Below are 23,854 nucleotides of genomic sequence, written 5' to 3' on the forward strand. Positions count from 1 at the left end.
TTACTGTCTTCGTTTGAACACCCAATTATCTGTCTGTCACTCATGAGACGACATTTCTCGAGGTTTGCGTCACCTAGAGGTGAACAATTTTTACCGTTTAACTGACACATAATCAAACGATTCGTACTCCAAGTTGCGATTAGGTTGTGTTTTAGGCTAAACAGAGAAAGATTAACCGAAAGACGTTATTCATGAATGTCGTGGTTTGACAAGAAGGCCCGGTGCTAGCCAAATTACGTGACGGCGTAGATGGCCATTTCGTCTCATTGTGAAATTGATCTTCGGTGAGATGTGTTAAGAGAATTGCCTGTCTGGCAATGTCATGAATTCAAAAAATCCTCCCTACAGGGCTGATTTCGAGACAGTACGGCACACTTTTGTTGCAGTATTCATTCATCTTTCGGTGACTCAAGCCTGAGGCCCATATACATTCATTCTTAGGCCATCTTTTATCAAACCCCCTCCTCCGCGAGATCGCTCGTTTCATGACTATGCTATCAATATCTATGAGCTCTGTCTTTCCAGACTAGTGTACAAATTGTGTGCAATGAGACACATTTGTTTCGAGTTGATCGACAGTGTTAGCTAATGTGTGAACGTCATCGTGTCAGAGGCACATATCCTAATTAATGACGACGTTGACATAATGACAAGTCATTTACTGGCAGAGCTAAGCGTGGCACCGCTGTGACGCGTAATTTGATTTGATGTGCTGTAGTTTCCATTAGACAATGACAGACTCTAATTATGGCTGCCATAAAGTGAGATGCATGATTCGATCGACACTTGTTATTTCATGATGTCTTCGCGTTCCTCTGTACAACCCCTGAATATAACTTATTCCATATTACATGTATATTAGCAGAGGAGGAGGTCACCCCAGTGAAATACAGTCAAACTCACATATTGCAAGGCCGGTTCCGTCACCTGCTTTGCATGCATGTGCTTGGAAGCAGCCAGCCATCCATTAAAGATTGATGTGTGTTCTGCGTGAGGGTGCAAAGTTGGTGTTGTCCTAAAGTTCTCGACAGACAGGTGCGCTGAAGAACTTGAGAGAATCACATCACCGACTTGACAAAGCGCCCTCTGGAGACGTGTCCGACTACATTTGATCTCTCTCTCTCTCTCTCTCTCTCTCTCTCTCTCTCTCTCTCTCTCTCTCTCTCTCTCTCTCTCTCTCTCTCTCTCTCTCTCTCTCTCTCTCTCTCTCTCTCTCTCTCTCTCTCTCTCTCTCTCTCTCTCTCTCTCTCCAATTTGCAAATTTTTCCCTTGACCTGAGTAGGCCACCTTTGTACAATGACGCCATTTTGGTCGTTTTCAAACAATGGTCTTATACATTAGACTATTGATATTTAATGTATCTTTGAGGAGCTAAACAGTGAAGCTGGCACTTTTCGACTTCGCATTTGTCTGTCTGATGTGCAGAATAATATATGTGTATATAAGAAGTAAAGACTTTGAGTAATGACCAGAAAGCTGAGATATTTTACACACATATCAACGTAATATTTGTTAATTTCAAAGTCGTGCAACAATGTTCGCAGTGGTTATTAATGCTTTAGCTTCAAACTGCGTCAAGGTAAAATGTCGGTCACTCTTTATTCGTAAAGTATACGTAAAGAACGATCAAATCCTCATCGTGGTAGAAACCATTACTTGTCTGAGGTGTCCTTCCGGGTGAATACACATACGACTATGTACATGTACACATCTGCCATAAATAATCTTACAGGAAGCGCGAGAGGATGTGCCATGAGGAAAAACGAATGGAGGGAAAAATGAAAGCCAGCGTGATTGAAAATAAAAGTAGCTAATTGACGATGCATTGTGTGTAACCATTTCCAGAATTTATTGCTCTGTTATCAAGGGAAAGGGGTTAAAACATTTTAAATCATTTTGTGAGTTGTATCTTCGCTCAATAATTGTACACCGACATATTAGACTACAGCTCGTTCTCATTTTACTTCGCAAATAGGGTTAAAAATGATATTGTAGAGATTGCTCAAAAGAAGAAAAAGATCAATGTAATTGTCACAATGTGAAATGTCGTTTCTTGTAAATGTGCTTAACATGACAGTCGTATCACCGGTTTCAATAGGGGTTTTGAGCGATGGGTAAAACTTGTTATAAATACTCAAAATTAGAAATAAAATGAAGTAAATCAAATGCAATGAAATGAAAATAACGTAGGTTACAAATCTAGAAGATAACAATGTTATGAACAACTTCTCCAGGATCGAGAAGGAAGTTCTATTATTTATTAAAATTGGCTAATAAAAAAAATAACTCGATGCAACGTGTAAATTTGACATAACCTATTTGTCATGAACAAGTAATATTCTTTAATTTACGAACGTAGCGAACAAAAAGGGAGAAAACTGTCTTTATATCTGCAGTGGCGTATTTACTTTACGGAGTCTAGAACGATTGTCACTCGATCATTGTTGTTAACACTCACTAGTTTTGAAATGCACACCGTTCGTAAGTACATAGTTTGTAAATTTACCTTCTAGATAGATTTAATCCGGCCACACATCATCCCATAAAACAAAGATCTTGATAAACGTTGATCACACTGCACAGAAAAATGCAGGGCACAATTCAAAAGCTACTACAAGAAATAGCATTAACAGGCAGAGATGAACTGATTCGGTATATTTGGGCTCGGTTCTCGTTAAATAAGCAGTGTTTTGGATACGTTCTCTCAAGTAATGCGTATGTCGTGCTCGTGATGAATCGGTCTCAGCTCTTTGGAACATTTAGCGTTTTTGCGTATGTATAATATGTTTGTGATATTGTTTTATACAATTTTATTTACAAAAAAGCTTTAAGCGTTCCATTGCGAATACCTGTACCTATGATCTACGGAGAACTTCGGCCGCCACGTGTATATTTCAATTTGTCGCCATATCTAAGACATTTTATCTAACAAACATCGTCACGACATTTGCTTTCATGCATTGCCATGGCGCTTTTCTTGTGATGCAATGGAAAACATATAGTAATCAAATAAAGAAAAGGTTGAAATGACATTCCAAACAAAGTCAGTGAATATCTCTAGATATCAAGGTTTTCTTCTTGCTCCAGTCTGCTATATATGTACAGATATGTACAGAAAACATAACAAGACTACAGAATCTCTGAAAATCAGTGAAAATATGCATGGATTCCAAAGAATTTGTATTCAAATAATTCAACTTGAAGTGTCCCAAAATGTGGCATTCACCGTTTGAATCGACGAAATGTGAGCTTAATAAGACCATGAGTTCAATGGTACTTTACGCACGTCAATGTATTTGGCGCAAATATTTTGCGATGCTCTCACAACTGAATTTGAAAGATAATGATTAAAATTGTTAATAGCGTCCCGAAAACATATAAAATCAGAAACAACCTGTCCATAACCATGGCAACCTGTTTCCACTCCTTTTTAACGTATTTCTCCCTACTCTTCTGCTCATAAAATCCGGACACCTTCCTGAACTCTGCCAAAAGATGGAAAATTGCATGGATATCGTGAGAATTTTGTCCTCTCGTCCCGCTAGCGCCCTCTTGCGTCGTGTTATTTCTTTTCAGGGCATTGCCATTAGAGTGCATTATGTCCAACGATTTCATGGTGTCTTCGATGGCGCACTTGCACGGCGTCCGATTAGGCTGCCTCCTTGGCGTTGGCGATATTTTCTCGAGTTTCATGCGTAGAACGCCCGCAATGTAATGGAGGATGAACTTCCTCATCCATCCGGGAACTGGATACATCTCGCCTCCATTGTAATGCAAATGAAGTACTGTGACTGACATGGCCAGGGACAGCGTAACCATTGCCATTGTCATTGCATAGTATTGACCTAGACATTGAAAGAAAAGATCATCATGACAGACAGGCAAGGAGCTTTACCAATGACAGTTGAGATTTTAAAAATATACAATAACGGCAATAGACAATGGTGTGTCTATCTTGAGGCATATATCGATTATATACGCAACATAGAAGTGAAATGTGTACATCACAAGTACACATACTTTCATACATAGATAGATAAATAGATACATAGATACCATACATAGATACATACATAGCATATATAGATACATACATAGATACATACATACATACATACATACACATACATACATACATACATACATACATACATACATACATACATACATACATACATACATACATACATACATACATACATACATACATACATACATACATACATACATACATACATACATACATACATACATACATACTTGCATGTGTATGAATACATACATTCTAACATCTCTTCCATAGTATACTTCAAATTCTACTATACCTTACCTATAAGAGGTACCTCGCTGGAAGGCGGCATGGCTTCAGCCAGTAACAACAGGAAGACGGTCAGAGACAGAAGGACCGTTATTCCCAGGGTAATCTTTTCTCCAGCTTCAGCAGGCAAAAAGAAAGTCAACATTGTAACAGCCGCCAGCAAGACGCAAGGCGTGATCAAGTTGAAGAAATAGAATATGGGACGCCGCCTCAGGTGGATTACGTACGTTACATCTGTGTATGGAATACCGGGAGCATCCGGGTAATGTTCCACGTTGCTCTCTGACGTCATGCTTTCCATGTCCCATTCGCCATCGCTTTTGAATACCGTAACGTCACCTGTAAAAGGAAGACCTGCCTGTAAGCCAAGGTTCTCTATTCTCGAACACAGGAGAGTGCATCGCCTTTATCCATCAAAATACACGTAACAGTGCGATACAGCACTTTTGAAGTTGGATTGCATTGGCACAGTTCGAGGACTTTTTAGTAGACATATGTGGATACAGCATGCATGCTGCATCCACACAACCATATCCCAACAGTTTGCAAGCTATAGAGAGGAAAACCACTTGAGAAGGTGAACCACAATGCCATCTACATTTTCATGCATTTGGCGATTAGTTTCTGACTGTACGAATTCAGTACGTAAAATCCCTTTGAATACGTCGATCAATTGAGGACTGTGAATTTCGACACCTTTTGTGTGTCGTCAAAATCTCAGAAGCTGCATCTATCGTAATGTACAGTTTACTTTCAACAATATACACATTTTATTCAAGCCACTCAAAATAGCAACCCCGCGTCATGATTAAGGTCGTGATGAAAGATATCAAGAAACCTTCCAAATCTGTATGAAGTCAGGAGGAAAAACAAGAACACGTTTACCTCAGCGGTAGCCACTATAAAGCGTTTAATTCTAGAAGCCTTACGGGCACGTGAAATTTTCTCGAAATTGCAGTCTGTTCCTTACTACTTAGCATACTGCTGCGCTGTCTTTGATATGTCATTCGGATTTACGGCCACAATGTAACCATTAATGACTATTTCTCTTGTGAAATGGATGGCAGAGATTTCTCAAAAATATTTTTCCTGTTTTGATTCTTCTATCCTAAGAGCACTGGGTAATCCAAGGCCACTCTATGAAAGGAGGGATCTGATTGGACACAATGCCTTATAACGCGTACGTAGATTCAACGTAAAACAATGGAAAATTCAGTGGAGTAAGAAGGAAACTCTAAATTCCATTGCTGACTACACGATAGACATTATTCTTACATCATTAAGTGAGAGGATGTTTGTGTCTTCGTATGCTTTTAAATTTCGCTGATAGATCACACAGCCAATATTTTCGATTTGCATATCTCCGACAATGAACTACGACCATAGACTAGTGTCTATGCTACGACCCAATCATTGTTTTTACTCCTAGCAATGCGAAAATAAAATCCTTCGCATTTCCCTAAACGAGAGAAATTTAACTTATCCCGAGGTTGTTTTATTTGTAAAACTAAGTTTTAGGGTTCTCAATAATGCAATTATATTCTCGTTTCTGAGTGCCTTAGTTTGTATATTCAATTCGTGCATTCCTCCGTCTCTTTTTTACTGCCAGTCTTTGTCAGTATGCTTCTGTCTCTGCCTATGTTTCTGTCCCTTCTGTCCACAACTTATCTCTGTCTAAGGGTGTGTCGCCCTCGTTCCCTCTCACAACATCCACAAACTAATGACTCCTTATATTTTGGCCCTGTAATACATACACTTGATGGCCATCGGTAATTGTTGCCAGCAAGGCAATTCAACTAGTTACGGTTGCTAAATTTTCGCTAAGACAGTAGTTTTTGATGTTTTTTTTGTACTGAATTGCGTTGTATTCGCCGAAACCTAGCTCTTTCCATAGCACCTGCAACGCCTGTATATGTCTATCCAAACCATAAAAAAATCGAGAATGTGTCTTTGCGCCGATAGCCACACCTGGAATAATTTTCTATGGCGTATCGATGTCACAGATCATCATCAGAAAACATCTCGTTCCGTCGCAGCTGCGTGTCGTCAGGAAATGTAACACGAGAGCAGACTATATAATTGCGACAGAGGCGCGCAGATTCTTGTATTCCTCGTTTTGAGTTATCACCGGTGTGATATTGGTGACAACATTCGAGAATTTGATGCTCTTATCATAGAAGATTCAGTCTAGTTTTTCACACTTGTACGTTCAAAATTTCAAGATCTGCATTTATTTTCATCGTGCATGTTGCATTTCACTTTTACACTGTGTGAAAAGTGAAATGATGAGAACACTGTACGTTTAATAGTCTGCATGTTAAATCACGGGCAGATCAGAAAAGTCATGTCTTTGATGGGTTTTTTTTTGTACTGATAAATTATGACACGTATTTGTGAGTGGTGACCGAAATGTTTTTAAATGGAGCTAGGTTGCAGTTTTACACTGTAGACGGCTCGTCTGTTCGCTAAAAAGTCGCTAGGTTGCCGATAGCAGTGACCTATGGGTCCCAATTATTATTATTCTCTTTCTTCTTGATTTGTGACAAGAGTGTAATTTAAAGTTTTCCTCTTCTAAGGAATGATGCTTGGCAAAGTTTAAAAATCTCCATTTGAAACGCGTGTTACACAAAGGCAAATCGAAACTCGATGAAGATTTTTCTATGATTTTGAAATTACTATGTCTGAAAATGTCAAATACTTTGACTGAAATGAACCCTTTTAATGTTGACCTCCTATGAAAGTGATTTGGGTAATTGAGACATTAATAGTAATTATAGTCATGTGATCAACATTCATACGGCTGCTTTATGTTTGCGTCATTTTACCATCTGGAATTATTATAATCTCAGTCATAAGTAGTGCTAAAAAGCTATATCTAATAATTGGTGCAGAATTTAATAGTTTATACGACGCATGTAAAGAAGTTCAGGAGTAAATATATAATTATGTAAGTTTCCCATTTCAGACAACTAAAATATTTGAACGCGTTATATTTATTAACATTATTGTCGACGGATAATTTACGTGTGTATGAACAATCTGATTATTAATTTTAATGTCCCAAGGAAATCATAATCAAACTAAACTGTCATCTTCTTTCCGTAGTAAGTCATATATTGTTCCTAGAACGCTGTAGTGTACAATGTGTTAATGTATCAATTAAAATTCGCCCAAGCAAATATCCGCACTGGTTTACATCTGATATTATATGTCTGTTAGAGAAAAAAATGCAGCACACAAACGATACAAAGCATCAAAAACGGAAGACGCGTACACAGCATTCAAAGAACTACGAAAGGAATTTAAACAAGCCAAGAAGCTCGCATACAATGATTACCTCGATGACGTACAAGATCAAATAGTAACAAATAGTAAACGCTTTTGGTCTTTCATAAATAATAGACGCAATTCTCGTTCTTTCCCAACGTCTCTTACGCATGACGGGATCAGTGCTGTTACACCACCCGATATGGCTGAACTTTTTAATAGGTATTTTAAGTCTGTTTTTAGTACTGATAATTGTGATGTTGTCCCTGAATGCGAACCTTTTGTTAACGATTGTTTAAACAATGTCATTATTACTGTTGATGAAGTGACTAACATTTTGAACAACTTAAACCCTAATAAGGCTCTAGGTCCTGATGGGATACCCGCCAGAATCATTAGTACTTGTTCACAACCGCTTGCTCTACCGCTTACATTGATTTTTAATAAGTCACTTCAGACTGGTGTTTTTCCGTCTCTGTTCAAAAGAGGTAATATTGTTCCGGTCTATAAATCTGGCCTTCGTAATGAGGCCTGTAATTACCGGCCAATCTCACTTCTCCCTATTTTTAGTAAAGTTTTTGAAAAGCTGTCTTTCCCCACATTTATAATCACGTGCAGAATGCACTGGCCGACAATCAGCACGGATTTGTTAGGGGGCGCTCCACTGTCACCAACCTTGTTTCTTACACAGACCATTTATCCAGAGTTATTAATGATCGTGGCCAAGTTGATTCTATTTACCTTGATTTCAGTAAAGCCTTTGACTCAGTCAATCCTAGACTTCTACTGCATAAACTCTCCCACTTTGGCATTCATAGTAACATTTTGAATTGGTTCTACTCATATCTTAGTAATAGAGTGCAGCGTGTGGTACTTAATGGGCACTTCTCCTCATGGAGTAAAGTAACTTCTGGTGTACCTCAAGGGTCTCAGTTAGGTCTTCTTCTACATGTATTTGTTCTCAATGTTAATGATATCAGTTCTTCAGTTTCAAGTTTCATGTCATTGTATGCAGACGACTCAAAATTGTATAGGCAAATTTCTAACAACTCGGACTGCAGTTCTCTCCAACAAGACCTTAACCACATTGAGAGATGGTGCACGACATGGAAACTAAAACTGAATTTTAAAAAATGTATGGTTATTTCCTTTACGAACAAGAAAACTCACATTATGTATGATTATAGTATTAATGGTGACAATTTATGCAGAGTAACATCAGTTAAAGACCTTGGTGTTCTTCTCACCCAAAATCTAAACTACTCTGCGCACATTAATACAATTACTGTAAAAGCTTTCAAGCTGCTAGGTTTTATAAAACGTAACTCACGTAATTTTAGCAATGTCAACACCCTCAAAACCCTGTATATAACACTTGTCCGGAGCCAGCTTGAGTATGCCAGTCAAGTATGGTCTCCACACCAGCTGTATCTCATTCACCGTCTCGAAAGAGTTCAGTGTAAATTTCTCAAATACTCAGTGTGCGGTAAAACTGGCATAACCTACTCATCTGGCTACTACAACCAACTCTGTATCTTCTTCAAAATCCCATCTCTACAAGAGCGTAGGAGTTTTATGGATGCCACCTTCTTTTACAAATGTATGTTCTCTTTTATAACAGCTCCGAAATTCCAGAGCGTATCTGTCTGCATGTGCCTTCTCGCACTCTGCGCTCAAAACAACATTTTAAATCTAATGTATCAAGAGTCATTGCTCATTCCTCAGCATTTTTACAGAGAGCTATGAAAAATTTGAATAGTATTTTAAACAATGAGACTTTTGATATTTTTAATTGTAACTATGGCCAATTTCGCAGATTTTTATTTAATAATGTTTATTCTTTTTAGATCTGTATTTTTTACCAATGATTGTTTTTTTAACTGTGTTACTGTCTTCGTTTCATTGTTGTGCTCTTTGTTAGTTTCTTTTTCTTTTTCTTTTTCTTTTGCTGGAACTGTAATTGGGCGAAAGCCCGTTGTTCCCAGCCAGTAAATAAATAAATAAATAAATAAATAAATAAATGTATCAATCGGCTCTGAGCCCCTCGGCAGATGGAAACTCACATTTATGTTACATAACCCCAAACGTTGCTGTACAGCAAGGATCGATAATTTCAAGGTAATTGAGATAATCATCTAGAAACATTGATTAAAGCATGAATAAATCATGATAGGCGACGTCTAATTGTATGAGTTCCAGCAAATTTAATCGCAGGAGCAGCCATCAGGCTATTCGTCAAAAAGAGCCGCGTGTCCTTACTTTTAAATCCACTCACCAATCAATCAAACCGTCCATCTATCCATCCATCCGTCCATCCATAAATCACGAGTCATAAACCTAATCATCCGGACACCAATTTAAAAGCTTACCGCTAATTAGCTTCCTAATCAGCTCACTGTAAAATTTATATCGAGTAAATTGTTAGAACAATGACACCGGAGCCAGGTGACTCCAGCGATGAAGACAGATTAAACATATTTCTGCGGTTGAAACCCTTTATTGTTGAACCGTTGAGTAGTCTGTACCATTAGCAAAACCTGAAGTCACGGTGCTTTCATATTTAATGTTATATTTTCGACCAAGATTATTTTCAAGGTATGTCTTTCTGTGTGTCGTGTGTTTTTAAAAGTCCCTCTAATGCAAAGGGGGCATTATTCTGCTAACGGTGTACACAACAAGAAAACTACAGGTAGATTTCAGTACATGCAACCGGGTCTGATCAGTACTTGCAACAGTCCCTAAGAAATATTAAACTCTCTAACTGGACCTGTAAATTTGATCAGATATCAGGGGTGTATGAACAGGTCTGTATCAGGCCTAGTATTAAAGGAATGTACACAGTGATGTAATTGCTGAGACTATGTTATATTCAGTGCTGTAACCACATGACTGAAATACTGGTGTACAAACAGTGATGTGTCAGTGATGAATTTACAGGGCCTGTTACCGGGTTTGAAAGTTTGTCAGATTTCAGGGGTGCATATTTTCAGAAAATGGGCCGATTTTGATGACAGAAATAAATGCAGACATAATTGTGTGCTCATTAAAAACTCTATTGACCATGTTACAGGTATGCATTCACATTGCTGTGCACAGCCCTGTAAATACAGTCATGGGGCGGGCAGATATTTCAGGCCCTGTCACATAACTGTGTCTACAGAACTGTATATAGCCATATCATCACAGCACTGGCCACAGACCTGTACATCAGCCCCTGTCACAGCAATGGGACGTCTTTGCTGACACAGACCTGTACCACAGGGGTGTGTCAGGGTCTGTACAGGGCCTGTTACAGGGCCAATGTTTTTGTTTTTGTTTTTTTACTGTGTACTTGTAAAACTGACCAAACACCTGCCTTTGCCCGAGATAGCGACTTCGGTGCCGTCATGCTGCCACGGACCGAACTTCAGCTTGCAGTCTTGTTCGTCGAACGGGAAGTAGGTGACGTCGATCTGACACTGGCTCTGGAGTATGACGGGAGCCGCCCACATCACGTAGCCATCACTGTACACCACTGCAATGCGGTCTTTCATGAAGTTGATGTATTCGTCGGCGGCGCTGCGAAGACAACAGTGCATTAAACGGTCATTGGCAACGTTCAAGAGAGAATGCCCTAATTAATGTTCAAAGTTTGCTAAAACTACAAGTTTGAACATCAATAAATAAGTTAACGATCGAGTTTGTCGTATTGGAAGGAAAGATAATCTGATCCCGCTTTATCTATTTTGAAAATCTTCATTACAAATGAATATTTTATTCATTATACTATTATTTCTACACATAAAAATTTTGATAAAATCTAATCTTTCAATTTCATCGGTACCATTCATCACGAGAACCGGTCCTATCTCACAATATTTTCGTATATCAAACGATAGATCTTTCTTTCAAAGAAAAATCTATGAATAAAATTTGAATAAAAAAACCCCGTAGAAACCCGTTATGACTTGACCGTACAATGTCATGTACGGCTGGTAAATTTGCCATCCATATTGTAGAGGTTTAAACTGTCTTTGGCGTGTAAAAAACTCGGTCAATGACATATGCAAGAAGGATATCTATCGCTTGCTGAGCAATTTGAATAGTCCAGTTTTTCTCGGTTACCCGATCATCTCATAAGAACTAGCCTAAATGACTTCAAAACATAAGCATGTTTGCACGTCTTTAAGTGATATATATACCGCTGTGTTGGGCACGCAGGACGCGATTTTTAACGACACTATCTTGTCAGACAATATTTCGATATTTGGCGTAAAATTATACATATTATTGGGTAATGAGATAATAATATTCTGGTAATGTCTTTTTGTAGTATGTGAAACATGTCTCACATTTCAACGTCGTAAAAGGACTGCGCGTATCTAAGTTCACACGGAGTTCAAGTTGCACTCGGCACGAACTGTGACATGTCGGCGTCAACTATGCTATATGCACTTCACATTTAACTTGGTACGTTAATTGAGTCACTATATAGAAAAACCATATTCCATTAATCATGTTCACTCATGATACAATCATAATCCGATTTAGTTGTGCTTTCAATTTTCAGAGGAAATAATAGGTCATGTGATAGGAATTAGTGGTTAGCAGATTTATGACAGTGTTCGAAATGTAACTCGCCGCCTCTAGACATCTAGCCATGAAAATCATACAAAATTCAATCTTAGAATATTAGACCTTAGAGAGACCTACGTTTAGACTTTGTAGGGCTTGGTTTCAACTTATGGTAGTTAGCGCCTCGAAGATGAAAGACTTAAACTTTTGCTCAATCTTTCCTCAAACAAATTTTTAACCACTCTCTTTCATAATCAAGAATAAAAATCGGAAAAGTTTGGTGATTTTGTGGAGCGATTCAGCCATTCTCTTGCAAGCTTGTAAATCAGGGTCACTCCAGAAAAAGGCTTGTTCTCTACAACATTGAAACACTTTTTGGCAGGTGTCATGAACTGATAGATAAGTATGATGTATCACTTAAGCAAATGATCACTGATGGCGTCTGTGACATTTGTCTGTAGATTAAAACCACTTCCTATTTTGACGTACGGATTGATATATGGCGGGTGTCACACGTGGGGGAGAATTCGCTCACTATTTTCGAAACACCTGACGTTACTTCTTGGTTATTTTACCGGTGGTCCATAATATTTCCTCTACGGATTTGACATCGTTGTGTGTACCGGTACTTGTTTATTGTCTATTGGTGCTGTGCTGGGTTTTTTTTTGGTTTTTTGGAGGATGTTTCGTTTTGTTATATCGAGTTTGTCACTATGGAACTAATAACTATGATGTAAATTATGCCTTGGTACTTTTGTTCTGATTGGTACTAGACAAACAAGTTACCCAATATTTACCGATATTTAAAATTAAAAATGGCCGCCATGATCCTTGTGTTATCTCTGAGGGGGAAATGAAATTCCCGATTTTTACAAACCTAAGACGGTGAAAATATTTCTTACTCAAAGAGCTCTAAAATGAACTCCAGCAAGCTGTAAGGTAAAGGAATATTGTAGAAATATGAGAGTCCCAAAAGAGGTCGCCGAGGCGCATTCTAAGTGAAAATGCTACTTATTAACTCTCTGAGCGCTGTAATTGTTTGCCGCCAAACTTTTAGTGCAACATTTTACCAATTTTTATGAATTTTATGTAATTTTTTAGATAATTTTGGACCAAATGGACATTGCATTTCATTGGCCAGTTTTTTCCTCAAAATTTTGGCAAAAATCTGGGAAAAATAGGCTCGGGTTTATTTCCATAAAGGGGACACAAATAGACTTTGCGTTCAAAGGATTAACGTGATTATAACTTTGCGGTGTCTGAACTTAAAAGTATAATTAATTTGATCAAGTTTTCCTTCGAACTTAATTTACCCTTTACAATAACACTGGCTCAAAATAATTTTAACGCCTTGGAAATTTACTTCATTAAAGAGCCATGCCTTATCCTGTGCCATGATGGGCAAAATAAAACAAGGTACGATGACAGCGATCAGCGTGAATCCGAGAAAGCCGTACAGCCTCAGCATTGTGCGTTCTGCTGCATCACATTTCTGGATAGGCGGTTTTTTCAGCATGCGCAATAACAGATAGCTATGAATATCTTCTAAGGAACGACTGACGTAAAGACACTCCTTTTTTCAGGTTGGACAGCATCCGCAGAGCACGTTTCCCCTTCAACGGTGTTCTCTTCACAATCGCCGGTAAATAGCACTACGAGCACAATGCGATCGAATGTAAAACCTTGGCCACGCTTCCGTGCGCTGCATATTAACTCATTACCGAACCTCATGGTTCAGGGGATTTGATGCATCTCTAACGATGACACAGAGCACCACACACCGGTAATTTGATAAAATCTGTTCGCCGGGAAGTAGAACAATACATGGCGTAAATTGCGGAATCTGTCACCGGCAAGCAACATTAAAGGATGAAATATTGAAGCTCACATGTGTGTCGGAAGAAGCCTCTCTTCCCGACATAGAAAATCTGTCTCAGCTGCCTCAAATTCTGTTGTTGTTTTTTAAATAAGTGGACGATCTCAATTGGGGAGTAGACAGACTACAGCTGCCCCAACTCATTATAATCCGTAAATCATTACTGGTTACTCAGTCTGGTCTTCTCATCATTGTCGTCTGCATGCACATTCCTGTAACTTGCTCATATTAACGTTGAAAATTGTCGTCTTCATGAAAACATTCTGTCTAAAATTATAAAAAAATCTCCCTCCACTACTCGAAATTTCTCCCTCGGGTATAATGTTTTTGAATTAATTTTCAGAATCATAACCTCTTTTTATGCCCTGTCATCGCAAGGGGTTCACAATCTCCATTCTTCTAGGGAGGGTACTTTTCGAGTGTCTTGCATAAATACTTCACAATAACAAAATGGTCACGTGATCGCTTTTCTAAAGACTACTTGTCTAGGGATATTATAATCAATATATGGAAACTGCATTGTTTTAGAAGAAGACATGGAATTTTAACATAGAAGCAACTATACCCATGGATAATAGTATTTCAAATATACCCTCGGTCGTCACTTTTTCGAGCCAGTGGAGACCAGCACATACTTATTTTCTCATCCCGTGCGTGACGTATTTTTGAGAATCACGACATGGAATGAGCATGTGGCGTGTTATAAATAGCTTTATATCAGCACCGATGGCCCCCGGCCAAACTGGTCAGGAAAATGGCGATATATTTTAAGGATGGCCAGAACTCGTAAATATCTACACAGTAGCGCACTAGCACTTGAAGATGACAAATAACGTTATTAATGATTAAGAATAATCTTCCTTTGCTAAGTGGCATAGAAAAAATGACCTGATTAATTTTCCCAATTTAATAATATTAACAGTGAATAAAAGCCGCATAAATTCATGAACTTTTGAATTGATGTAATAATGGGCAAGTAAAAACAACAAGTAAGAAACGAGATTCATATCCTGGACAATATTTATATTGCGCATTTGACACATTATTGGCTCTTGAAATATTATTCCATCTACTAGGCTTATGTTTACAGTATGTGTGGAAAGTCTTAATTCACATAGGGTGTTCGGAATACATGGCTTTTCACTTCAAATCAAATATTGCTCAAAGGTGAGTTTTCTCCGTTTGACTTAAGTATCAAATTTCCTTCACCCGCTCACATGACCCGACTATAACTTTGTGTTTACAGGAATGCATCTCTGTTTGAAAGTTTTCTTGAGTACAGAATCGTTGCCAATCTATTCCTTATTGCATCGAAATCTCACCGACGCCACAACTTTGACGGTCACAAAATCTTACATTCTTTCTCCAAAATCATACCTATCAACATCAATGTCGTTCACTTGAAATTCATAACATTTAGAAACGAGTTAGGTTTGCCAATTTTCAAAATTTTTTGCCAATAATTGATAAACCAGCAATATCGGGGTAGTCTTAATGATACTCTGCTAGTGTCTCCCATGACGACAATTGGGCCAGTGTGCTAAAAACGCGACTTGCGGATAAAACGCAACATATTGTTTTGACTTTTTTAAATGTGAATTAATTTTATTTTATAGCACTGGCACAATCCATTTTTGTAGTCTTCGCTTTCTAGTTATTTGTAGTTTGTTCCTGATAAGAAACTGTACTTTTAAAATATTTTCCATTAGTTTTAACAACTTTAAATTTGAGTGGGTGCGTCTTTACGTCTAAGTATTGCACTACGATCCAACGGCAAGACCAATCGATTAAAAGCGTTAATTTAAGTCCAGCACCACAGCTCAAAGACATCTGAATAAACGTGGGAGAAACGCTATAGGGTACAAACTTGTGCTGCATCTGTCTAATAAACTAACGGGCAAAAATAGTATGTTTTAATACGGGTATATAGACATTTCTAGCTAGTAAAACACCGGGCTAAAATGTGGAAATCCCGAAGAAGAGAAATTGTCTCTCCGCCCATGCAGCAATACGAGGGTCACAATGAATATAAATTAGGGTGATACCAATGTCGGTGTCAATAATCAACAGGCTTTGATCTGCATCATCGTCACGCAATGCATGTAGTTGCTTCTATGTTGAAATTCCATCTCTACATCTAACACATTGCAATCTTCATAAATTGATTATAATATTGCCATTTGCAAAGTTGATAATAAAGTCACATGTGACCATTCCAATGAAGATCTGATCAATGTCATCGGAAGCCACAAGGATAGACTGTCCTTTCAAAATGCCAACCGGAGAATCTATCATGAAAATTACGCATACGTGACCTGGATGGTTTTTCCGCGAAATGGGTCGCGTACGTGCGCTGAATATATTATTTTCACACATGGATTGGCGCAACTCACTATAATTACGGAATAATTTGAGAAATGACAGTTAAAAAACGAGCCGAGATTAGTATCGCGCAAAAACAAATCAATCGTGTGAATAACCGCAAACGCACTTTTTGTGACTAATGAGATTTCTTATGAACTCAGGTTTTTACAAAACATCGGTCTCACAATAAATTCCATCTGTGCAAGGCTATTGGCTTGCTATCACGTTGCGATTCCCTGTACGATTTTCTCAAAACTGGGACATTGGTACCTTTCGTCTTATGCTTCGAATATTTTTTTTTTTTCAATCTTCGACAGGTTCGGTCAAGGGAACCCATCTAACGGACTTGGACAGCCCTGCAATATGTATCTTTACGCTCTGTATAATGACGTGACAACTTGTGACGCTTTTCTCTTCAGAGGCTGAGTTTACAAAACAGAGCACGATTTAGGCTGTACCGCACTCGTATAGTATTCAGTGAAAGAAATAAAAATGGCGATTGTTACGTCACGGCATCTCCTCCGGACCTATACCTTCGAAATACTGTTGCCATGGTGTCAACCTAACATTGGAGAGCATTTGATGCAAAATATCACTCTACCGATTTAAAATCACCATTGTTTTATTTCTGTCTTTGATAACAATCTCAATATTTACCAAATTACGTTGCCCTCCCCTTGCTATTAATGGAGAACTATCAAGGGTCTTATGAGCGACCTGTATCTTACGACACAGCATCTTTATTGGTAGACTTTTTATACATATTTTCTTTTTCTCTGTAGATTCCATCACCTAGCAGTATTATGCCTTCACTGTTTGTCTCTACTCGTCTCTGATGGTTTACACAACAGCAAATCAAGCGTCCGAGTCTCTATTGACATTTAACTTGTAGGCAGCGACTTAAAGGCCCCTTAATGAGTAGACACAAAGTCATGCACTGAATATATCTACCCCTCGTGCATCAAAACATTCTTCAATTTAACACATTATAGACCGAGCTATTGTAATCACCATTTTGCTTCTGTCTTTGATAGTATTTTCAATATTTACCGGGTTAAATTGTCGTCCCCTCGCTACCATGGGCGAACTTTGATGGATCTTGCGAGCAACCAGTGTTTGACGGCAAAACATGGTAATACCTATTTTCTTTTTCTCTTAAGATTCATTAAAAAGTAAGGTTGTGTCTTCACTGTTTCTCTCCGCTCATCTCTGGTAACGAGGTTTACACAACATCAAACCAAGCTTCTTCAGCCACTACATAGTGTGACATGTAAATAGCTTGTAGGCAACGACTTCGAGCCTCCCTTGACGAATGCACACTGAGAAAAATCAAGCTTTGAATATATCTGTCCATGTAGACTTCTAGATCGCACTAGATAGTACTGGCACCAAAACCATTCTTCAATGTAACATATAATAGATCGAGCTAAGACGTTGGTTATTTTTCAGAAAGTAACCCATTTTGAACTTTTGAATGCGAGCTTAGTATGCATTTCATAGTCGCTGCGCACAGGAAATTTCAACTGAGTTTTATCCACATGCACAAGGATAAACAGTCAGTGAAAGTATTTTTGTTCAAATGCAAAGCAAAGGCACTCTGTTTTATTCACTCTCATCTGATTATTTTTGAAGTGACCGACTTTGATCGACATAAAGTGTTCAAACATGCACCGAGTCAATTTCCTCTTTGAAAATATTGGTTTGCCGCATTTAGTAAGATCATTTTCCTCTGCTTTTTTCCAGGGCCGCAGCGCTGCCTGCCTTTATATGTGTAACAAGCCGCAATGACTCGTGTATAGAACGTTTCATCCCTGAATTTCGAATTTCTCGGCGTTAAGGTGAAATACGCCCAGGGGAAAATATTCGGACTCGATCTCAAATTCTTCCAATCTTTTCTGATCCATCGCCTGTGGGAGCTCATATTAAAGCTTTTGGAGTGAGAAAACCTTTTTTTTGAAAATCGAAATTTTTCCTACACCGGTGACACATGAATGATGTTCATCTACATGTACCATTTTACTTGTACTCTACGCGTAAGCTTATCTTTCCTTAGCAGATACAAGTCGACTTGTGTCTGTCTGCTTTTTTGTCGTAACGTTCGCGACAAAGCAATTGTTCAAGCCAGCTGCTGAGTTGGCTGTTTTGGTAGTTTTACAGCAGTGTTTGCTGTCACACTCTGCGGCCTATTTCAATGCATGTAGTAACGGCGCTCGTTTTACTACACGGACTTTTGGCGTGCGGGTATTGTAGTGTTATGTGTTCGAAGATTTCTCTCTGATTCTTCGATAGATTTACGTGCAATATGCTTGCACCTTTATCAACAGAATTCAAAAATGTGATGCATGATAATTATGCCTCTACATCAGGGGATGCTATTCATTATACTTTGGAGGTAAGTGAGGGGTCAGATTCGTTTTTCTTTTTTCATGAGCAATTTACAAAATTTTATCGAAATTCGATGCCTAGACTCTTTAAGGCAGAGGGCGTCTTTGTGACAGATATTAGGATGCTCAAAGTTTACGAAAAAAAAAATCTGACCTACCACTTGTGGGGACTCATGTTAAAGCTCTGGGAGTAACCGTGGCTGAATTGTTCATTGTCGTACCGTGAAAATGATTATTTCCACGTAGAGTTAACATGGGCATAGCGGCCATTCTACATTCTATATGTCGGTAAATGTTGGGTAATTGTTTCTCCATTACCAAAATTTGCACGTTGACCCCTGATTTTGATTCCTAATTTGGTTAGACAATGTAAAAAGCAAAGCAAATTAAAGTTTCAGTACTTCACTTTCGAGGCGTAAACTACCTCCTACCAATCCTTGTGTGTTTAGGAGAATTTAGTCTAACACAACATTGTATTTCGACTTATCAGTCGTCTCGTCTTCCCTTTGGACCAAATATGTTAATCTATAATTCCAATCTGCGTAAAGCAGGAGCCAAATTTCGCACAATGGCAGACTTAAAAAATGAATTACGGGCACTGTGACAAATATTAAAATACTAAACACGGGCACTTCCTTTCACAGTGTCTCACACAGACCTCTATTCACAGGTCACATCGCGCCGTTGGAATGATTGGAAGGGGCGTAAAACATTATGGTGATGTTTAAGAGGGTTGAAGCAAAGCTATAACAAATCACAGCTCTTTGTCGAACACCAGAGTTACTGTTTTAAAGGGAAGTTACTCTTGATACAAGCGCGGCACGTTTGAACTCGGACACTCTGTCGAATTCCACTTCACGTTTGAATGTCCCCGTAAATTTTATTTCCCCATTCCACATCAGACTTATGTCAGTGAAAGGAAATGCGACACGAATCCTGCATTAAATGAAAGAATATATAGTGTTTTAGTGATAATTTTAGCCCTGTGACCGAATTTGTCTCTCTTAATTTTAGTATTTTTTTTTTTCATTTATAACGAGAGCATGATCTAAAATTATATTTACCGTACGTGGCATTCCCAAGTTCTCGTGTTCACCGCAGAACAAGAGCGAGAAAGATTTAGCACTCACTACAGAGAAATATGTACGGTTTTTTCTGGCCTTTGTTATTTCATTCTAAAAGGCACCATGGTATTTGTCATGAAACTAGTCGGAGAAAGATTTCGTACCTGGTACAGAAAAACTATACCTTAAGTTTTTCCTAACCTTTATTATGTGAGAATATTTCATTTTTCGAAATTTTAAGTTGTTTTGAAGGCCACCAACGAAGTACATTTAAGTGACACATTACTTTAATAGTTTTGTTGCGCTCCTTCGAGATGCCAGCTTCCGTACTGAACAAAAGTCACTGTCCGATTACGAAATCAACAATAATCATTGAGACAAATGTAAATTTACGTTATTTTCTGTCAGATAGCAGATAAGTTTGTGTCTTAAAACATTGTTATTGAAATTTCAAAAACTGAAGGCATCATCATACTATCCCCGATGTGATACAACACAATAAAAACAACTTATCAGAGGTAACCCTATTTTTCTTTACGTCAATGACACGTCTTGAAGACACATAGTGGACTTGACTTTTCTGTATACTATGAAGCTGTGTCCCAGAGTGTCGCTTCGCGTTACGGGAGCTACTTATGAAGATGTGTATGGTTATGGATTTTATAACATCAATTTTTAAAATATTCTTTACGCATTTAGAAATGTTGGTTTTGACATTTAATCGTCTCATAAAGACCTTTTCTTGGGAACTGATGGCAACGGAATAAGACTTAAGTTTGCGTACTGGAGACTACGTACCGGGCGGTGTTCACTTTTTGACAGGAAATGGTCCGTCAATTATGAACTCATTTACAAAAATATTTCATGTGTGACATCTCACATGTGATATACATAATATTGATTTTCAACTAAACCAAAAAGGCCCCAGGGAACAGGAAAACGCTTTGGGCAATGGTTAATATAATCTCCGAAGGCTCATTTCCTTCTATCGGGAAATCTAATCTAATCACATGACTCGAGGTTTAATGATCGAATGAACTTTGAAGTTATTCTTCAGTCTTGATAAGTTTGTTTTTTTTAATTTAGTAATCACATAAACTCACGAAGTGATAGTGAAGCGAAACAATCGCAGACATTGGTATGAAGCGTAGTGTATTGTTTTTTACTACACAAAGCCATCAATTTCTTTATTGCAATCACTGATCATAGACTTAAATTACACCAAAAATCGCTTGGCCAGATCAGGGTTTAATCAGCATTATTCCGTAGATAAAATCCCTAGATATTATCGTTTGGTTGACTGATCAGAAAACAATCATGGACGAAATATACTCTTAGTCTTGATTACAAAGTCACTTATGTAACTTTTATAGAATATATAATAATTGAATAACCTTCAACCTGTCATTTCTCATCTTCATCCAAATATATGTCATTAGATTTTTAAAGTACACGTTGCCCCCCTTCTTCAAGTCATATAAAGTTATGTTTGGCGTTTAGTAATTAACAACAACGTGTAACGTCAGCTTTCACCGGAACGCGCCCTGAGGTGGAATAGTCCTTTTAGATTCAGCACAATCGAATGTGGGCGATTTCTGTTCCTTACGATCTAAATCAAATAACACTAAAGAAGTACGTTTAAGTCCCGGAAACACAAATGCGTCTCTTGTCGGTTAGCCGCTGTTTTTACTGAATTGAAAATTCCGAAGGTAAAATGCGTACCTCAAGTATTTCGAGTGTCGAGAGACGAAACGCTTGTTAACTGAAAAGGTATTAATAAGGTTTGTATAAACACTATAGGAAGGTTACGGGAACGAAGGCGCTCTGAAATAATGAATAATGAATAAGTACGCACATATGGCATGTATCGTAAAGAATACAATATAGAATAAGAGATTTCAACATCTAAATCGGTAGGAAACTGCCGCCACTCTGAGGCAATTGTGTACATGCAATTTGATACCTTCAAAGGTTACCATATCTATAGCTTATATCAGGAGGCTCTTTCCCCTTGTTGTTTGTTTGTTGTTTGTTTGTATGTTTGAGAGAGACTGAGAAGACAGACTGACAGACAGACAGCAGAGACAGACTACGGAGACAGCAATTAAGAGATAGAGAGACGCAGACAGACAAACAGAAGGAGGGACGAACAGACAGACAAAGAAAGAAGTCAAACAGATAGAGACTGCGAATGAGAGACAGTGATATAGACAGACGGAGACAGAGAGTCTTGCCTAGCTTACTATTCTATGCGGCGTAATGAAAACGATATCGCGAGAAAAAAGTCCACATCATCAATAATATAAATTTTACTGTTAATAATTGTTCTACTGAGGGGATTAGGTTACACCAGACTCGGAACGAAAAATGAACTTTGGAATTCAAACAATGTGATTAGTGCGATAGAAATCAACAACCTACTTTTCGTAAAGAACAATGTCCGGTAACCACATCAGATGAGACGGCAACTTGACATTGGTAATTCCTTGATACGCATCAGTCTCCCAAGTCAGGTATTCATCGGTCCAGTTCTGTCGAAAAGAAAGAGTGAAATGGTTTTTTGTTCATAAAATCGATTTGGACGTTCGACAGAGTTGAGTTCCGGTGTAGGGACTATATGTTGGTGTTTATAAGTGGAAGATGCGTTTGTTTTTATCATTCGAGAAAATTGAGAAATGCGAATAGAGTATGTTTGATCATAGATAGTTTATTGTTCTACCCCCTAAAAGCAAACTAAACAACCATGTTTAGATACACAGTATTCAGGTTGTCAACTCGGCCAATAAATATTTACACTTCATTTTATGGTTCACAAGCGAATTTGTGCTCGGACTGAAACAAAAATGTGAACGATAACGCTGCATTTTACACAATTAGAAATGCTGTGTTTACAAGCTAAATAGTGATTGTTTCAACATACTTTGGGAAGCGGAATAAAAACGTGCAATTTGCATAATAAATGAAAAATAGTGAAACATAATCAAAGTTAAAGATCGTTAATATATGAAGTATCAATTACATTAATAATAAGTAATAATATGTCGTAATAAGTACGATATTATTGGGTCGTTAAGGCAAAAAATCAAAGCTGATGGAACATTTTGGCAGTGAAGTATCGCAAATTGCAAACATCTTTAAAATTCCGAGCAGTACGTTGCGAGAAAGAGGCTTATACAGATTCCAATAGAGCTTCTATGAAACGGCAATGTGATAAAAGTAGATGTTGGAACAGTTACCGCGAGACGTTGTGAAAAATCTGATCTACGTGACTCGTTTATTATAGAGACACCGTGCCTAAGAGTCTGTGTATTAGACCACGGTCAAGTTCTCGTATTCAAAGAAGTATGTATACTTGTAAATTAGGGTACAAAATTTATAGAGTTCACGGACACCATGTCATCACATTTGCAGGTATAATAACTTCGAAGGATCGGAAAAAATTTCGTATTCAAGGATCTAGATGGGGTTCTGTTAAACGATAAGTATCTTGAAAGCCATCGATACAAGATGTAAAAACTTACAAATGTCAGCCACGTATTTATCTTCAGAGTTTGAATTCGTTCATCCTGTGTGAAATAAAGATAAAGAAAGTGTATGTGTAACAATGAGTTTAAAGGCTCCAACTGACACGAAAACGAGAACAGATATTAACTGAAGTGATTTGAAAAAAAACGATCGCGTCCCTCCTGTAATAATTATGAAGTATATGATAGCTAACCGCAATTACAAAAACATCTGCGGATGGAGACACTATGAGATCTTTATCTATATCTATCCGATGGTAAAGAGCACGTAATTAGGGGGGTCCTGTACACAAACTTTATTTTTCCGAATATTTTCATCAGCTACATCTCAATATATAGGACGGTGTTGGACATATAACGATGACATTTGATAAAATGATATGACATCAGACATAGTAGAAACGACCTGACATATTAAAGCTGACCACTTGTTGAGTTATCGCCTCCGAAAGGGAATAAATGGATACGTCATCAGTTTCTGCGTGCTGCTATAATTTTTTGAT

The 23,854-nt window shown here is 38.0% G+C and overlaps 1 protein-coding gene across 1 annotated transcript in view; it reads right to left on the minus strand.

Annotated features, from left to right (window-relative positions):
• Positions 1-1,823: 1,823 nt before the first annotated feature.
• The window catches only part of LOC139143892 (neuronal acetylcholine receptor subunit alpha-10-like), a 33,022-nt gene continuing 10,991 nt past the window's right edge, over positions 1,824-23,854 (minus strand). The window contains exons 3-7 of the mRNA XM_070714485.1: positions 23,349-23,393; positions 22,249-22,358; positions 10,941-11,143; positions 4,331-4,657; positions 1,824-3,845 (exon numbers count right to left, since the gene is read on the minus strand). Coding sequence (XP_070570586.1) covers positions 3,322-3,845; positions 4,331-4,657; positions 10,941-11,143; positions 22,249-22,358; positions 23,349-23,393 — 1,209 coding nt within the window. The 3' untranslated portion in view covers positions 1,824-3,321. The remainder of the gene's footprint in view (positions 3,846-4,330; positions 4,658-10,940; positions 11,144-22,248; positions 22,359-23,348; positions 23,394-23,854) is intronic.

This window comes from Ptychodera flava, chromosome 11, assembly GCF_041260155.1.
Source record: "Ptychodera flava strain L36383 chromosome 11, AS_Pfla_20210202, whole genome shotgun sequence".
Lineage (NCBI taxonomy): Eukaryota > Metazoa > Hemichordata > Enteropneusta > Ptychoderidae > Ptychodera > Ptychodera flava.